The 15,954-nt window shown below is 34.6% G+C and overlaps 1 protein-coding gene across 6 annotated transcripts in view; it reads left to right on the top strand.

The window, feature by feature from the left end:
• The window catches only part of CGNL1 (cingulin like 1), a 54,475-nt gene extending 38,855 nt beyond the window's left edge, over nt 1-15,620 (top strand). For 4 of the 6 annotated variants that reach the window (XM_065847177.2, XM_065847175.2, XM_071813874.1 and 1 more), the window contains exons 13-19: nt 1,500-1,661; nt 3,140-3,229; nt 9,077-9,160; nt 10,968-11,092; nt 11,624-11,732; nt 12,641-12,804; nt 13,371-15,620. In XM_065847177.2, the coding sequence (XP_065703249.1) occupies nt 1,500-1,661; nt 3,140-3,229; nt 9,077-9,160; nt 10,968-11,092; nt 11,624-11,732; nt 12,641-12,804; nt 13,371-13,509 (873 nt within the window). In that variant the 3' untranslated portion in view covers nt 13,510-15,620. Of the gene's footprint in view, nt 1-1,499; nt 1,662-3,139; nt 3,230-9,076; nt 9,161-10,967; nt 11,093-11,623; nt 11,733-12,574; nt 12,805-13,370 lie in introns of those variants that run through there. The other 2 variants (XM_065847178.2, XM_071813873.1) reach the window with 2 other exon arrangements.
• Nucleotides 15,621-15,954: the final 334 nt, after the last annotated feature.

Genomic DNA, 15,954 nt, shown 5'->3' with positions numbered 1-15,954 from the left:
ATATGTATACACAGTGTTTACAGTTACTATGAAAATTACTTCTACTGTTATCTATTACGACTACAAAATAAAGAAAAATTTCAGAACAAAATAAACCTTTGTTATTTGACACTATATAAAGGACAAAATATTACTGGTGGTGGAATTCTACATCCCTGTGAGGCAATATTTAAAATCCTTGGGCTTTAGAAATGTAGTACAGCAAGAAACTGCAAAGAGGAAACAAAATCTGAAAATATAGGATAGGCAGGTGAAACAGCAGACTTTCTGTTGAGATTAAATACTCAGGATAATTGAAAGTCTTCGTTATCTCTTCCTCTTTTGTGTTTAACAAGAAGTACAAATAGATAGTTCTTCCATTCAACATGAAAGAGTCTGTTGTCTGTCAAAATCCTCTTGGGTAGGTGTCATAGCACACAAAACATTCTTTCTGAGAGTCTCATCAAAAGCCAAGGATTGTAGTGATCATGGCAACACGAGTATCATCTTCTTGTTCTAGAAGAAAAATTATGAAAGCATCTTGCAAGGCAGTGTGGGAGTTCTTCATTGATGCCCCTGTTGGAAGTTCTGTGTGGATACATGAAAGATACCAGTCTTGAAAGCTGGCAGTCCCATGTCATTCCGAAACGTTTAAGGCATATTAAATGCTATTAATATACAGATGTCTCCCTTACCTAGCTGTTCACCAAGTCATGCAGCTGTCTAATGTTTTGATGTCAGGACTTTGCAGTGGGTAGCAAACCCTGTAAACAGTCGCTAATACATTATTTTAGTTTCATCACTAAAATAAGCACTTAACTAAACAGAGGAAGACTGTATGTTGAATTTAAAAAAAAAAAAAAATCATATATATGTGTTACAAGAATGAGGAATGATCAGAGTCTCACCTAAAATCCCTCTCACTAGTTTTATATATAAATATATATTTTTTTTTTTTTAAAGTACTGTGAAGGTTTTAGATAATTTTATTGAGTATATGCTGCTGTAAGAATAAGCAGCTTTTGTCCTCAGCAGATAGCCTTACTATATTTGAAAGTTATACTTATATATATATGTTATCAATTGTACAATTGATAAAATTCTGTCATCAAAACACCTCAGACATATAAACTACATAATTATTTAAAAGGTGAAGTATTGGTAGTCTGGAAAGGAAAGGAGTAATATTGCAAAAGTTGCAAAGATACCACCATTTAGAAAATTGTAAAAACTTTAGCTTGCTGTAAGTGAGTAAAAAGAAATAAACAAAAAAAACCCCACTATATATAATTGTCAGTGTAAAACCTCTAGTGTGAAGTATCTCTTTAGGACTGATATTTAATCCAAGTTTATTTTCTTGGTGCCATCTTGTGGATAAAACAAAAATTCCTGTGAAGAGCATATGACTGAATGCAATTCCTTGTCACACTTCCAGATCTGTCAGGTAGTCAGTCCCCTTAGTGACATCACTTATTTATAGAAAGCACTGTATAAAGTGTATTACCATAATCTTGTTTTAGATGCGCCTCATGGAAGAAAACTTGAGGGACCACCAGAGAGCTCAGGATGAGGCGATAACAAAAACTCAGCTGCTAGAACAGACTGTGAAAGGCTTGGAGTATGAACTTGAAGCCAAAAACCACTTAAAAGATGATCGTGCAAGACAAATCAAACTAATGGAGGTAAAAGATATTTTTAAGGGTTGGTATCTTATTAGAACTGATTGAAATAATTTTGATATTTCACATGTATTCTGTGTGGGAAGTAACAAAATAACTTCATGTTGAAAATCTATGTAGTACTACTGTAGGAATTATTCTGGTATATTCTAAAGGTGATCTCTTAGCATATTTGTTGTCATGATGTGTTCTAAAATGCAGTTGTTCTTTCATCATTTTAATTAACTTTTTAATTAATTTTCTCTAGAGCTTATCAGGCAAAATTGTATTATTTTCATTTATAGGCCCATGTCGAGGGTTTTGATTGCGAGGTGACAATAAAACCCTGGCAGATGTATTGTTAACCTCCTCTCCCCCACCTCTTCTCCCTTTTGCCCCTCCCTCTCCACCCTTCCCACTAAGGACAGGCAATCAGGAGGGAAAGAAGTACAGAGAGAAGAGAGTTGGAAAAATTAAAAATGTTTTACTAATGCTACTAATAAGAATAGAAAAAATAATACAAAATATACAAAACCAATCTTGAAAGTCTCAGCAACTGCAGAGCCAGCACCCAAAGTCCTGGACTGGACTCTGCAGCCAACCGGAGCTGGATTCAGTCTCACTAGGCCTCAGTTTGCAGGGACGACTAGCAAGGTCCTCTCCTAATGTCGGGCATAAGCAAAAGGGAAAAAAAGGGATGAGATCCTCGTGATCTCCCACTTTTATATGAAGTATTCATGTGAATGGAATGTTATACACAGTTGGTCAGTTTCTTGGTCACCTGTTTCTCGTTGCCCCTCTCGCGAGATGTCAATCCATACTTATCAATAACCTTGCATTCCATTGCTAGGTTTACCAAAACATGTATCTGGTTCTCCAGGAAAAGGCAGCTAATATGAAGGCTTTAGCTGACAGGCAAATTCACTAAAAGAGAAACTTGTTTTTAACAAAACCAGGACACCCCATCACTAAGAACTTCAAAAGTATTTAGAAGTCTGAGTTTTATTTAGCATCTAATAATGATTCATTTCAGGAGCCTAAATAACAATGTTATTCTAACTATGTTGTTATAGGTTTAGCTTCATAACTCTTCAGTTCAACCAAGCTGTCATTTGACTTTCATAAACAAACACTTTTATACCATTGTACTCACATAAAAGCAAATTTGTCTTCCAAATATATCATGTTACTTAGACAATCTATAAGCAGTCTCTAGAAACATTACAGAATTTCTCTTATTTTCTAAAAAATGGTGGGAGTTATTAAAAAAGGAAATGAAATTCCTCTTTTACTTCTGTCAGACAAACATATTAACTTCAAAGGCTTATCTGCCTGCCATCTCTTTTTCTAGATTCTGTATGTGTTTTCAGAGGCATTTCACTTTTCAAGCCTACTCTTTCAGACAGTTTAAGTCCTTGAAGTTTAAGAACAAATACTCTGGTAGCAATCTGAAGAGAAAGATAAAGTAGTTTGTTGAAATTACTTTTTTTTGTTCCACTTAGGACAAGTTGTCTCACCTGGAACTTGAGCTTGATGAAGAAAAGACTAATTCAGATTTGCTGTCTGAGAGGATCAGTAGATGCAGAGAACAGGTACTTGTTCAAGTTTTCTGACTTATATAATGATCAGGAAACAGTGTTACTAGGATTGAAACCAATATTGATTAACTAAATAATGATTAGCAATGGTGTTTATATTCTATACTTAAGCAGAGTATGTAAATAAGTTTAAAAAAAAAAAAACACCAAAAAAAAAAAAAAAAAAAAAGAACAGATTGACAAACATTATTAAATATGTTCCTCCATGTCATCACAGAGTATTTTTTTCCTGTTTTCCTAACTGGAAAACTGACACAGATTGCAGTGAGTTTCACATAATCATTGTTGCATGCAGAGATGATGCTATCTTAAGCTTGGTTTTAGATGGGGAGGCTATCAGAGAAAGTCTGGTTGTAGAAAGTATCTTAGACTGAAAGATCACAATTTTTTAACCTTACTGAAAACTAGCCCAGCGTAATAGAATCTTGATTTCAAAGAAAGATCTTTTGAGGTCCCTTCCAATCCCTAACATTCTGTGATTCTGTGGAGAAGGAGCTTAGGAAATTGTGGAACTAATTAGTGAAGTCAGCTGAAGTGAAGATGCTGGCCAGTGTCAGCAAGGGGAACTTTTATTTTCATTACAAGTATAAAAACTGATGTCAAGATTTAAGGCAAAGCAGGAATAAACCATGGCAGACTGATAAAGGTTTATCAAAGATAAGACAGTTGGAAGGCTTTTTCCACAAAAAATATCAGTCATTAGTTCCAGAAGTGTTATATGATAGCCCAGAAAGAGGGGAAGAAGGATTTATTAATAGGGTTGTGTCTCATGGGTTGTGTCTTAGTGAGATTTGCCAAGCTAAGTAAGACCTATCATAGTAATTCAAACAAGTAACAAAAAGCTTCTTGACTGTATAAGCGGAAGAAAGAAGTTGTGGAAACTTGTGATGAGATATCAATAAAGATAAAAAGTAATCTAGGTATGCCTCCTGAAATAAATTAGTGTTTTGCCTCTGTCTTCTGTAAGGCTAGTGAATGTGCAGGCGGGAAGAAGTGGAGTGCGGCTGATGGAAATTAGACTGTTGAGCTGGAAATCATCAGATCTAAGAGAATTAGGAGTTAATAGTTCTGAAGAAAGAGGCCTTTAATAATATTATTAAGGATTTCTGTAAGAACTGACATATGAAATGATAGGTTCTGTAACAAAGACTTATAATAAACCAGAAAAGTAGAGAATAAGGCCTGATGACTGAAAAAGTAACAAGAGCATCCATGGTCGAGTAGTCAGTATTATGGACATTTTTGATAAGTGCATGGAAAGGAATATGGTGATGTGGCTGTCTTAGAATATCACAGCCTAGACAATGTTCTTTGCCTTAGTTTTACATTCTGAACGATGCGAAACTGATGCCTAACTCATTACAGTATGTCTACTACTGTAGCTTTACATTAAGTACTGTACCTCATTAGTAATTTCCTGCAAGTCGAGGCAATTTGCATTGAGGTACAATCCATAGTAATCTGTTCTGCTTTCATTTATCTCTCTTCCTTCATAAAACAAGAATTTCTGACATTCTTTCTAATAGCTTTAGTTTCAGAGGGAGAACCGAGAGCAAAATCTTAGTTTCTATGTCTTCTCAGCGAAATTCTATCTCTCACTTAGCTGGAGAGTTTTAAAGTGAGTTAGAGCTCAGCTTTCCTCATGCATCCTTCAAACAGCAAGGCACCATTACTGTGGTTTTGGACTCAGGTTACTGAGATTTTATTTGATCGCCATATAGTCTTTTTGCTCTTATTCCGTTGATATTGTACAGACTCTGAGTAAGTGAGTGAAATAGAATGTAAAGGACCTATAACAATGTGAGGTCATGCTATTGTTGACTTAGGAAGCCTTTAATACTGGAGTCTATCCCTGTGCTGGGATAAAAGAACCTTAGTCACAGCCGCACCAGTGGGTACTGTGGCAAGTTAATTTGCTAACTGAATGGAAACCTAAAATACAGATGGGTGACCAAAATGTTACATTATGGGTAAAAGACGTGTTTATTTTGAGGTCTGGAGTTCCTCATTTCACACATGAGTTACAAAGGTTGCTTTGTTTTGATTTCATGCCAGAATGACTAAGTAGTCAAATTACTAAAGTATTTCAGGGTCTGCTAAGCATTTATAATGACATGAGAAATCATAATGGATTTGTTTTGGTAATATCTGTATTTCTGTAATTTTTTTATTATAAATGTGTTATTTTAATATACTGATAATTAACTATAATACTCAACATTCTAGTAAAAACAAATTGAAACAACCGTTTCTATTTTATATAAAGTTCACTGTTTGAATAAACATTGGCACATTTCATTTACCATGAAATGTTAGACTTTTTAATTTAAACACCCTTTTGAATCTGGGAATTTCTGCGTGAGACACTGTTCTCATCTTCCCTGTCTCATTCTCCAGAAATACCACAAGCAAGTAGAAATAACAATAAATATTGGAGGGAAAGGTGGATCATATTCTATTAGTTTTTAAACAATAAGGTATTAGCAACTGTGGAAAGAGCAAAATGGTCAACAAACAGACACACACACACAGAAAGCTGGAGCGCTCAGCTGTCCTTTTGTGTCTCAAAGTGAGCAAGGACAGGGCACTTTTTATTACGTGATGGGCTTTCTTCCTACAAACAAGTGAAACGAAGTACCTCTTGCCATTTGTTTTTGCAAACATAATTGAAAAATACTTAAGATACCACCCTCATACATTCTTTGTCTTCTGTGAAAATGCAAACATGAGTCTATTGACTTCAGAGTTGTTTGCAGTAAGTGTGAAAAATGGACTAGTTAGTTTCCATGACAATTTTAGAATAAATACAGAACGGAAAAAATGTAGCGACCTTGTCATTCACTTCCTTTTGGTGAAGTGTTCCCAATGGCCAGCTGTATACCTGCTCTTCAGCTGACACCAGCTGTGGGAAGCAGACAAATGAAAATGTGGACATGAAGGTTGCTTTTCAGTTAGGAAGAATCAAAGGGGTTTGCTTGGCTTTAGCTTGTTTGTTTGCTAAACACAGGGGGTTTTGGTCACATACTTGAGAACTGTGTGTGTAGATCTATATATATATATAGACAGATGGATTTCTTCCCCCCCCACTTAGATATTAAAAAGCAACATAGGCTGTGAACCTAGTGCAAGATGGTAAGCAAAGGTGATAGCATCTAAAATATTATTAGAACTCAAATTACATTCACTCATAATGAACTCAACAGCTGCTTCTAATCCTAAAGCTGGCACAAAGAACTTATGTCTAATAAACCTTTGTAAAACCTGATACTATTGCTTTTCTCAATTCTTTGTTGTTCGCATTCTTCAGATCCAACTGTGATAACTGTTGCCTTAAGCTGCAGAAATGGTTTATTGTTTTAAGAGAATGTATTAGATATAGGAAGGGTAGAATGTGCAGCACAAAGCCCCACATGGTACATGCCCAGAGCCTATCTTTGCTGCTGTGAAAAGTTTGAGTGCATTTTGGCAGACAACTGCTTTTTTCCTTTGTGCATACTAATTATGTGTTTACTAATGAACAGTGCAAGGGGATAAGTGAAAACAGCTTCCACCTCCCGCAGCAAGAACTGTGTCCTGCTGCCCTTCTCTTCTTATAATCTTGTATATATTTGCACGTAGCTTCCTGATCCTAATCAGATACAGTACTTTTTCTCTCTCCCACTGTTTTTCTGTGAGGTTGCTTTTACCATGAGATGTCCAACAACAGTGGCAGTCATCTTGGATATATGATAATTGTCCTCTAAATAATTCCCTAATGTGAGATCTTGGGAAGGTTACACAAATTTGTCACAGCCTTTGAGCACAGTAAGAGCACAGTAGAACTTCGGAGTGGTCCATTAAGCAAGTTCCTACATAAAACAAAAACCCTTTCTTCAGTTAACAGTTGCATTTTTAATTAGTCATTCATTTTACTACAAATTTTGCTTTTTTTTTTTTGTTTGGTTTTTTTTTTTTTTACGTCTGTCTTCATGGCTAAAGCAATTACAGTGGAATAAATTCTATGTAATTCTCACGTTATAACTTTTTCATATATTTCATGAATAAATGCAGCTATTGTATATATGAGTGATTCAATTTTTTATATATAAAATAATATTTTACTATATAACATATAATCCACCATTATTATTATTATTATTATTATTATTATTATTATTATTATTATTATTATTATTATTATTATTATTATTACTAGGTTTCTATATGACAATGAGAGCTTTTAGGAAATTACACAGCTGTTCAGAGCACAGCCACCTGCTAACATTTGTAGTACAGTAACTGTTATGACCTTAGGTTTTAGGAATGCCTTTTACTGTTCTGAAACCATACTGTGACATAACATATGCAACTGCATGCATTGCTGCCATTGTTTGTATTCATATATTCATTTCAAAGCTACAGAAACAGTGTAAATGACTTCTTTTAAACATGTGATTAACTAAAAATATATCATTTAATATTATGATGTGGTAAGAAAAAGGCCTAAGGTGAAATTTCATGTGCAGTACTTGTTTAACCTTCACATTCTTAGCATTGCTTTTGGATTTTTTGTATGCAAGAATTCCCAGTGGCTTTTGAAATACCTTTAGTGAGATAAATCTGTAACTTAGAGCTGCTTAGCTGTGATGGTGCATTTATGCAAGTCCATGTGTAACTCTTGTAAAGCAGGGAAGAATGCTGTGACCACTGAAACCTTTGTCAGTATTTTGCAGGTACAGTAACTGGCATAGAGGTTCACTGTGTTCCCCGGGTGATATTCATCATAGTAAACATTGTGCAGGGCGTAGCACAGATGCTGTGGTAACATTGCCTGTGAGTAGAAAGGCATTTGTAAAGACTTGAGGGCCATCTCAGCAGGAAAGAGAGGCAAGAAATGTATCTGGACACTAGAAACTTTTTTCTTCAGCCCTAAATTTTCAGTAGCAGCTGCAAGGCAGTTTAGTTTCTCTTTGATCCTCAGAATTTTCTTTCTTTTCTTCCAGTCAAGTCCAATAGGGAGATAAAACAAATTAATTCTGTATTCTTGTCTTGATTCTTTATTAATCAGCTAGTTTTTTAACATCTTACTTATGGATAATATAATTTCCTTTTGGTTATTGAATATGGAACTGAAATATTTTCAGAAACTACAGAAAACATGTGTTTTAATGAAACAAACAAAAACCACCCCCTCCCCAAATCCAGAAGTCAGTGCTCTCCTGGTATGACAGACATAAAATTGACTGGAGGAGGGAAGCAATGTTCATAGCCAGTATGCATCAGAGTCTGTTGAAAAAGAGCTTTTACTGTTCTCACAGACATAAAGAACTGTAATTGTCTGTAGAGTGTCTCAAGTTCTAGACACTTCTCTGCAGTTACTAGTTTGTGTTTAACAAAATGAAACTTTAAGGTAGACTAATGAGCAGCTTAAAGGTAAGGTGCCATTTCAGAGCTTCGTACATAGGTATGAAGAAAACCATTGTAGAAGGTGTTTGAAGAATGATGTGATGGTCTGGAACTCAGTTCTATGCCACATGATATGTGTCACATGCAACATTTTACAGTGCAGTTCCCTGCTACAGAATATATATACTGAACATCAGCAATGCTCACTGTGATTGGAAAATGCCTACAATAAACACTGGGAATAACGTGGGCTTCCCAAAGTGTTGAAGACTGTAATTGTAAACTTCATCTGAAATCATGCGTATGTCTCATGTTCTAAGAAAGAGCAAATTTTTTCTCATTGTGTAGGTATAAATACTTTATGTGTACATGTATATACACATACACACAGTATCATATAGATAAATGTCAATTAAATATTTTATTTATTTTTTTAATCTTTTCTTTCTGTAATAGATTGAACAAATGAGGACAGAGTTACTCCAGGAAAGAGCTATAAAGCAAGATTTGGAGTGTGACAAGATTTCATTGGAAAGACAGGTAATTATGGCTGACATATCATCACATTAGCAAGGTAACAGGCTTGGTATCTGCCTTCATTAGGAAATTAAAATAAACATGTAAGGAAACAATATTTGGTAGCTGGCACTATCCTACCATAGTGTGCTGCTGGTAGTATGTGTTAGGAAGAATAGATTAAAAACCATGAGTATCTTAATATTTATACTCAAACTATTATATTCTTGAATTAAGTCTTCTCTTAGTATTTTTTATTTCTATACCCTCCCCCCCCCATTCTAGCTTGAGGTTTGTCATGGTTCATATATTTCATATACTAAACATTCATACCGTGCATACATCTGTTTATATAATAAGGTATTTTTGTTGTAGTGAGCACAGGCATCTCTCTACCACACAATTCTGTCTATATGTTTGAGGATCAAAGACATTAAAAATAAGAAATGTGACAGCTGATATGGTACACTTGTTTTAGAATAAAACTGAATATCAATACAGAAACTTTTAAAAAGCACTTATATAGAAGACTGTAGAATATCAAAGACACTGTTACCCAGTTTAGCTGTAAATCCTTTGACCACTTTTGGAGGAGCTGTTCTTCAAATTCTTAGCAGTACTTTAGGAACGTTGCTGAAGGTAGATCATAATTTCAAGCAATTTTAGTGCTTTTTTTTTCCCAATGAATTTTCGTTGAGTATTTCCTTCTACAGGAGCAAACAGGTGAAAAAACGACACGCCTCTGAAAGAAAAGATACAGATTTGATAGAGAACTTTTACTCTGTTTTCTGGAAGGGAATGTTATTCATATGCTTCAATATCTGTGATGGAAAGTACATTAAAAATACTTTCTAGCTTTTTGCAGCATTTTATTCTGCAGCTCAGTGCTCTCTGAAAGCAAGATTACTATCATCACCCCTAACTGAGCTCCAGAGGAAAGCTATCTTAACAAGTCATAGTATTATTGACAGTCTCAAGAACATAAAACAAATTGTAATGAGAACATGTTTATACCAGACATCTAATTTGGTGCCTTAGATGGTATGAAATTAATCCCATCTTAATTGTTTGAGAATAAAGAATGCCACCTACTGGTATATCCGATGCGTATCCTTATACTTTAGTTCTGATTTTTCTATCATAGATTTTTTAATATTTATGATTTGATATCATGGCTTGAAGTTTGTAACAAAGAGCTTTAGCTTCTGTTCCTCATGTAAGTCTGTTTTTTTTTCTGGCAACTTCATCATTAGGTCCCCATTGAAAACCTCAATTACCTAGCCTCATACAAAGAAAAGTGTATATCTGAGCAAGAAGTCTGTTTTCATAAATACTGCAGCTTGCAAAGCTTTTCAAACTATTTATGTAGTAGGAGTAGCATTGGATAGTTAAGAAAGGGGGGGAACCCCACAATAACAGCTTTGATAAAGTGATATTGGATGCAAGTAATCTGTCTCCTTGTTTTAGCTGTACATTAGTGAGTTACAGGGGAAGGATACAGAATTTGACAAAAGAATTGTGTGGAGAGTAAGACAGATGCAAGGCTATTTGAGAAATTTTGGCTTATTAAAAAATACTGTCCAAAGTTCAAGGGTCCGTTTAAGCCTAAAATTTTAACTCCTGTTAAACACTAAATTATTTTAAATAAAGCACGGTAAAAGAAGATTTGTTTGTACTAAACAGTAAGTTGTCACTGACTCTCTTTTTCCGTATTTACTAAATTAAAAAGATACTTACGACCTTGTGTTTGCCTGGAGAAATTTATTTTGTGTTAAGGTAATATTTGTTAATATAAGCATGTATATAGTAATCAGGTATGTTCTAACCATAGAACAAAGACTTGAAGAGCCGAATCCTTCACCTGGAGGGTTCTTACCGATCCAGTAAAGAGGGACTTGTTGCTCAAATGGAAGCGAGGATCACAGAGCTAGAAGAACGACTTGAAAATGAAGAGAGGTGAAACCAGTCGTATTAAGATCAAAACATGCATGTTTATGTTTGTTAATATGGCCTCTTGCTAATATTTAAGTCTCTAATACAATTAACTTTATTATTTTTTTCTCACCAAATTAAATGGTTACTGTTTCATGCAACTATTGGAAATTTCCTTTTTGACTGAAAGTACACTGGAAGTTGCCGTATAAATTAAAAATTGGGCACAGTGCTAACGTTAATGTCTGATATCAGTAACAGTCTTAGAAATATTAGCTATATTTTAACACTTCGGTTTTTCTGCTCACGTCATTGTTTAATCCTGGAGGAATGTATTTTTTTTTCTAAGAGTTGCTCTGGAGCCAGAAGAAATTCCCCTTAGTGGTTCATGCTTTTGAACAAATTTCTTATTATGTTGCATGGAATCAGTAAATCAAAGCAGGGACCATTAGTATTTCTTGAATTCTTACAAGATTTCTAAGGAATCATGTCAGCATGATTGGAAGTATTTCAGTTTCTTTTTTTACAAGCCTGTCTTTTGTTTATTTTTTCTAGGGATAGAGCTAATTTACAACTGAGTAACCGCAGACTTGAGAGAAAAGTGAAGGAGTTAATGTTGCAAGTAGATGATGAACATCTCTCATTGACTGATCAAAAGGACCAGGTAAAGACTAACATGCAAATATCTGATATTAATCCTACTAGCATGATTGATCATATATAAAAGACACAAGAAGGATAGAGGTAGATAACTGATTACTTTCTTGTTTATGAACTTGAATTCAGTGAGATTCCTGTTCCCGTTGTCATGATGTTCTTTAATCTAGTATTCGTTATTCATTTCTAAAGTTATGAAAAGGAAACACTTATAGAAACAATGCTATAATTATTTTAAGAAATAAAAGTAACAGACTCTATGTGATCCTATAAATATATACACCAGCATATGATCCCATAAATACATACACCAACTAATAATATATTCTGTTTTGCCATCACAAAATTTTGTTTAACGAAATAAGCTGTTTATTGTTGAATATAGGCTATAAGTACTAAGCATAAGTTGATTCTGTAATAGCAATGTACTCTACTATTCCTGTGGTCTTTGTTGATTCCTTGCTTGAAACGTGGTTTGTTTCAGTGTGTGAGTCAAATAGTTAATGTTCTGCCTAGAGAATGAACAGTTTGTTTCAAACATCTCTTAAGGCAACAACCTTTTGAAATCCTATGGGCTTTTAAAATGTGTTTTATAGTATCTATCTGGTAAAGTTGTTTACCTTAGACACACTAATAGCTCCAGTCTTCCCTAACTGATAAACAGCTCTTGCTGTCACATAGTGCTGTCTTACTCTACCAAAGGTATGTTTGCTTGTTGCTGTTTTTACTTAAGAAATTATATCCCATCACTTTTCTTAAAGTCTAATGCTGATTTTCAAATATTTCTGAAGCATAGCATTACAGTGTCACTACACTGGCAAAGTTGTGTCTTTATTCTCCCTTTCATAGATGCTGGAAGAATAAAATACCTTTATTAAAATAGTCCTCTAATCAGCTGATATGTAAATATTTCAGTTGAATTTGCGTTTGAAAGCAATGAAACGTCAAGTTGAAGAAGCTGAAGAAGAAATAGACAGACTGGAAAGTGCTAAAAAGAAACTCCAGAGAGAACTGGAAGAGCAGCTAGACATGAATGAACAATTGCAAGGACAGCTTAATGCTGCAAAGAAGGAATTAAGGTAAGATGACTTGTCAGACCTTACAATTATGGATCACACCACCCCTGACAAGACTGATCTTTCGCTCCATTAGTCCATAAACTGAGGGCTTCTCTAACAAACTTTGAGTTTGTCATAAGCAGACAGAATTTAAGAGACAAACCTGTGAAACTCTTCTGCATTTCCTTTCTCTGCAAAAGTTCTCCAACTCTCCTGCTGAATAAATCATTGAGGCAGGGAAGAAAAAATGTCCATGGGATTCAACACTCTTTTGGTGGTAATAAAAATTTCCTGCTACAGCTATCCTGTGGTAGCAGCCATCTTTGAACATCTCAGTGTGCAAAGTTCACAGTTTCCCCTCTCTGTGACGTTAGTTAGAGGCGCCTGAAAATATGATTATCTTTATTCTATTGCATGTTTCTTTCATGTAAGATATAGTCTCTGATAAACTACCCCATTGGAGCACAAGTTTCTTCGACATCCTTTAAAAATGAAAAACCTGCCTGTCAATGTTTTAAGCTTTACATAAGTTTTCTGCAAGTAGTTGTGCAATTTTAATAGCAAAGATATGTGTATTTTTGTTTTAGTAGACTGAAGAAGTCACCAAGTAAAGTGTTGGCTGATTCTGATGATGATGACGATGACGATTTCAGCACGGATGGTGACAGTCTTTGTGAAGTACCTTCAGGAAATAGCTTTTCAAAAGATGATGACACAAAAATCTAAATAAGTATTGAATCTCTGATTCCTTGAAAGTACTGAAAGTTATCAAGGAACTGGATGTTCTAGAAGCCAAATGATGTAAAGGGATTTAAGTGTTGGGAATATAATGTTTCCATCCGTACTGTGCCATTTTCTTATTTAGATCTTCACTGTTTATTATAGAAAACAGGATTGCATTATAAAACAGCTATAAAACATGGATATAGATATATATATATATATATGTAACTGCTACTGAAAACAGAGGGATAATGTTTCACATTGGAAATGTGATTTTGCTAATATTCTGTTTAAGTAAAAAGCCATTTGAAAATAATTCAAAACTAGTTTGTAGTTATTAAAAGCTTTTCCCTAAAATTAAAGAAAACACAGAAGATTATTTAATGTTTGTAAGCAGAGGGAAATTATGTATAAAATGTAAATATTTAAAATCTGATCTTTTTATTGCCTAGTACTATTTTGTAAAGTTTTTAATATTATATAAATCAGTTCCATATGTAAAGTACTTAAATTTATACTGAATGCTATATTTGGTTTTTGTCTAAGAAGAAAACAAAATTAATACATTTTGTGCATTACAGAGCAGATTCACAGGTCCTGAGCCTGGAAGAACATTCCCATTTTAAAACCAGTGCAAGTTTTATTGTATGTATTCCCTATATTAGAGACCAAATGTTAATCCTGCCTGTTGACTTTAAAAGGACCATCACATCTGCATGATGAGTGAGGATTGCCTACAGCTTTCTTGTAAACTTCCTTTAAGAAGCTTTCTGTTTGTGGTCTGGGAGGGTGAGAATGAGGTCAGTTATTACTTGGCGTCTTTTCATTTCCTGAAACGAATTCCATATTGCCAGAGGCAGGACATTATAGGCCTGCTGGTTTGAGGGCATCAGGGCAGGCTTATCTTAAAGTCTTTAAGGAATTCCACTCATTCCTGTAAAATTACTTGTGGTCTTTGAATTAGGTCCACGCTTAAATCTGTTTGTTAATATTTCCCAAAATTTTATGCACCTGGCAAGAAATTGCACCAAGGAAACAAAGTATGTAATCTGATTTTTTCTTTCTAAGCATCTTTCTTCAGCATCTATTTGTGGTATATTGCAGTGTTTGGTCATATATGCAGACGTATATTAGTATTTCAGTTTGCAGAAGTATCTCCATTTTGGGTGATCCATCTGTTCAACAAATTTTTTGGGAAATTTAACAGGAAAAAAAAAACAAGCTTTGCAGATTTTATTTTAAAAGCATTTAACATTTTATTGCTAAAAATATTTTTTGTAATTTATATTACACCAGCCTGGTTTTGCTCCTTCGCAAATCTAGAATTCTAAGTAAAGGGCACTACTACATAATTTTGTTAAGAAAGCATAGTTAGGTGCTGTCTGATTATTAGTATTTGTCCCCAGTTAGAGGTTAGTGAGCACCTGGTTAGTGGGCCACATAATGTGGGATGTCACTGTAAAAAATACTTTAAACTGAAGTTGCTCGGAGCTTCCATTACTCCCACAAAGGCATCTACTGAAGAGGACAAATTTAACAGCTCTGAAAATGAGGCTGATGGACTTGGTTAAGGCAAAAGTCCTGACAATGGCAGTATCCATTTTCATATGATTATATGAAATGAAACTCCTGCCTGCAGGATCAGAAATATGTTCATGCATTGCAGATTACAGACTCTTCTGCCATATAATCCCCTTCAACTTGGTGTTGGTGGTTTGAGATATATGGGAAGTAATATGAACGGCATAGTTGTAATACTCTGTCTCTGAACCTCGTATATATTTTCAAGTAGCAGACATCATATAATTTTTTTTTGCAGTACTAGTTTTACTATTTGGACAACACGGAAACAACCTTTCCTTGAAGGTCTGCACTATACTGTACTGATAATCATCATATAGCCTGCTGTGACTTATTTGTTGCTGCTTCATTTGCATGTTTTTGTAGGCTTAACTTTAAACAACTGATTCCAACCTCCAGCACTCTGTCCTAATGTTCACAGATGACTATTATTTCAAACTACTGGAAGAAAATCACTTAATATTGCATCTACCTCTGGTTACACTAAACTGTAAAAGAAAAATTTACTTAAAATAAACAGTCAGTCAGCTCTTTCTGTTCTTTGTACGTGCACATAGCTTGATATGACAATTGAATTTTATATGGAAGATGCATGTGTTTAAAATATAAAAGAAAATAATAATGTGGGAAATACTGATGCTGTAAACAAGTCTCTGCATTTTCCTCTTTTTGGATAACTACTTTCTTTGTAACTTTGAAAGCAGGTCGCTGGTGTAAAATCTAGGAGACTCATTTTCTCATTTGAACTTATAATAAGTTAGAAGGACGGAGACACGTTGTTGTGGACTCCTAGTGGGAAAGATCTTGCTTATTAGACTTCCCTCCCCCCGTGTCTTCATAAAAATAACTGTTCTTTGTTCATTTAGG

This window comes from Patagioenas fasciata, chromosome 12 (assembly GCF_037038585.1).
Source record: "Patagioenas fasciata isolate bPatFas1 chromosome 12, bPatFas1.hap1, whole genome shotgun sequence".
NCBI lineage: Eukaryota > Metazoa > Chordata > Aves > Columbiformes > Columbidae > Patagioenas > Patagioenas fasciata.
This window is presented reverse-complemented; position numbering and strand designations above follow the sequence as displayed.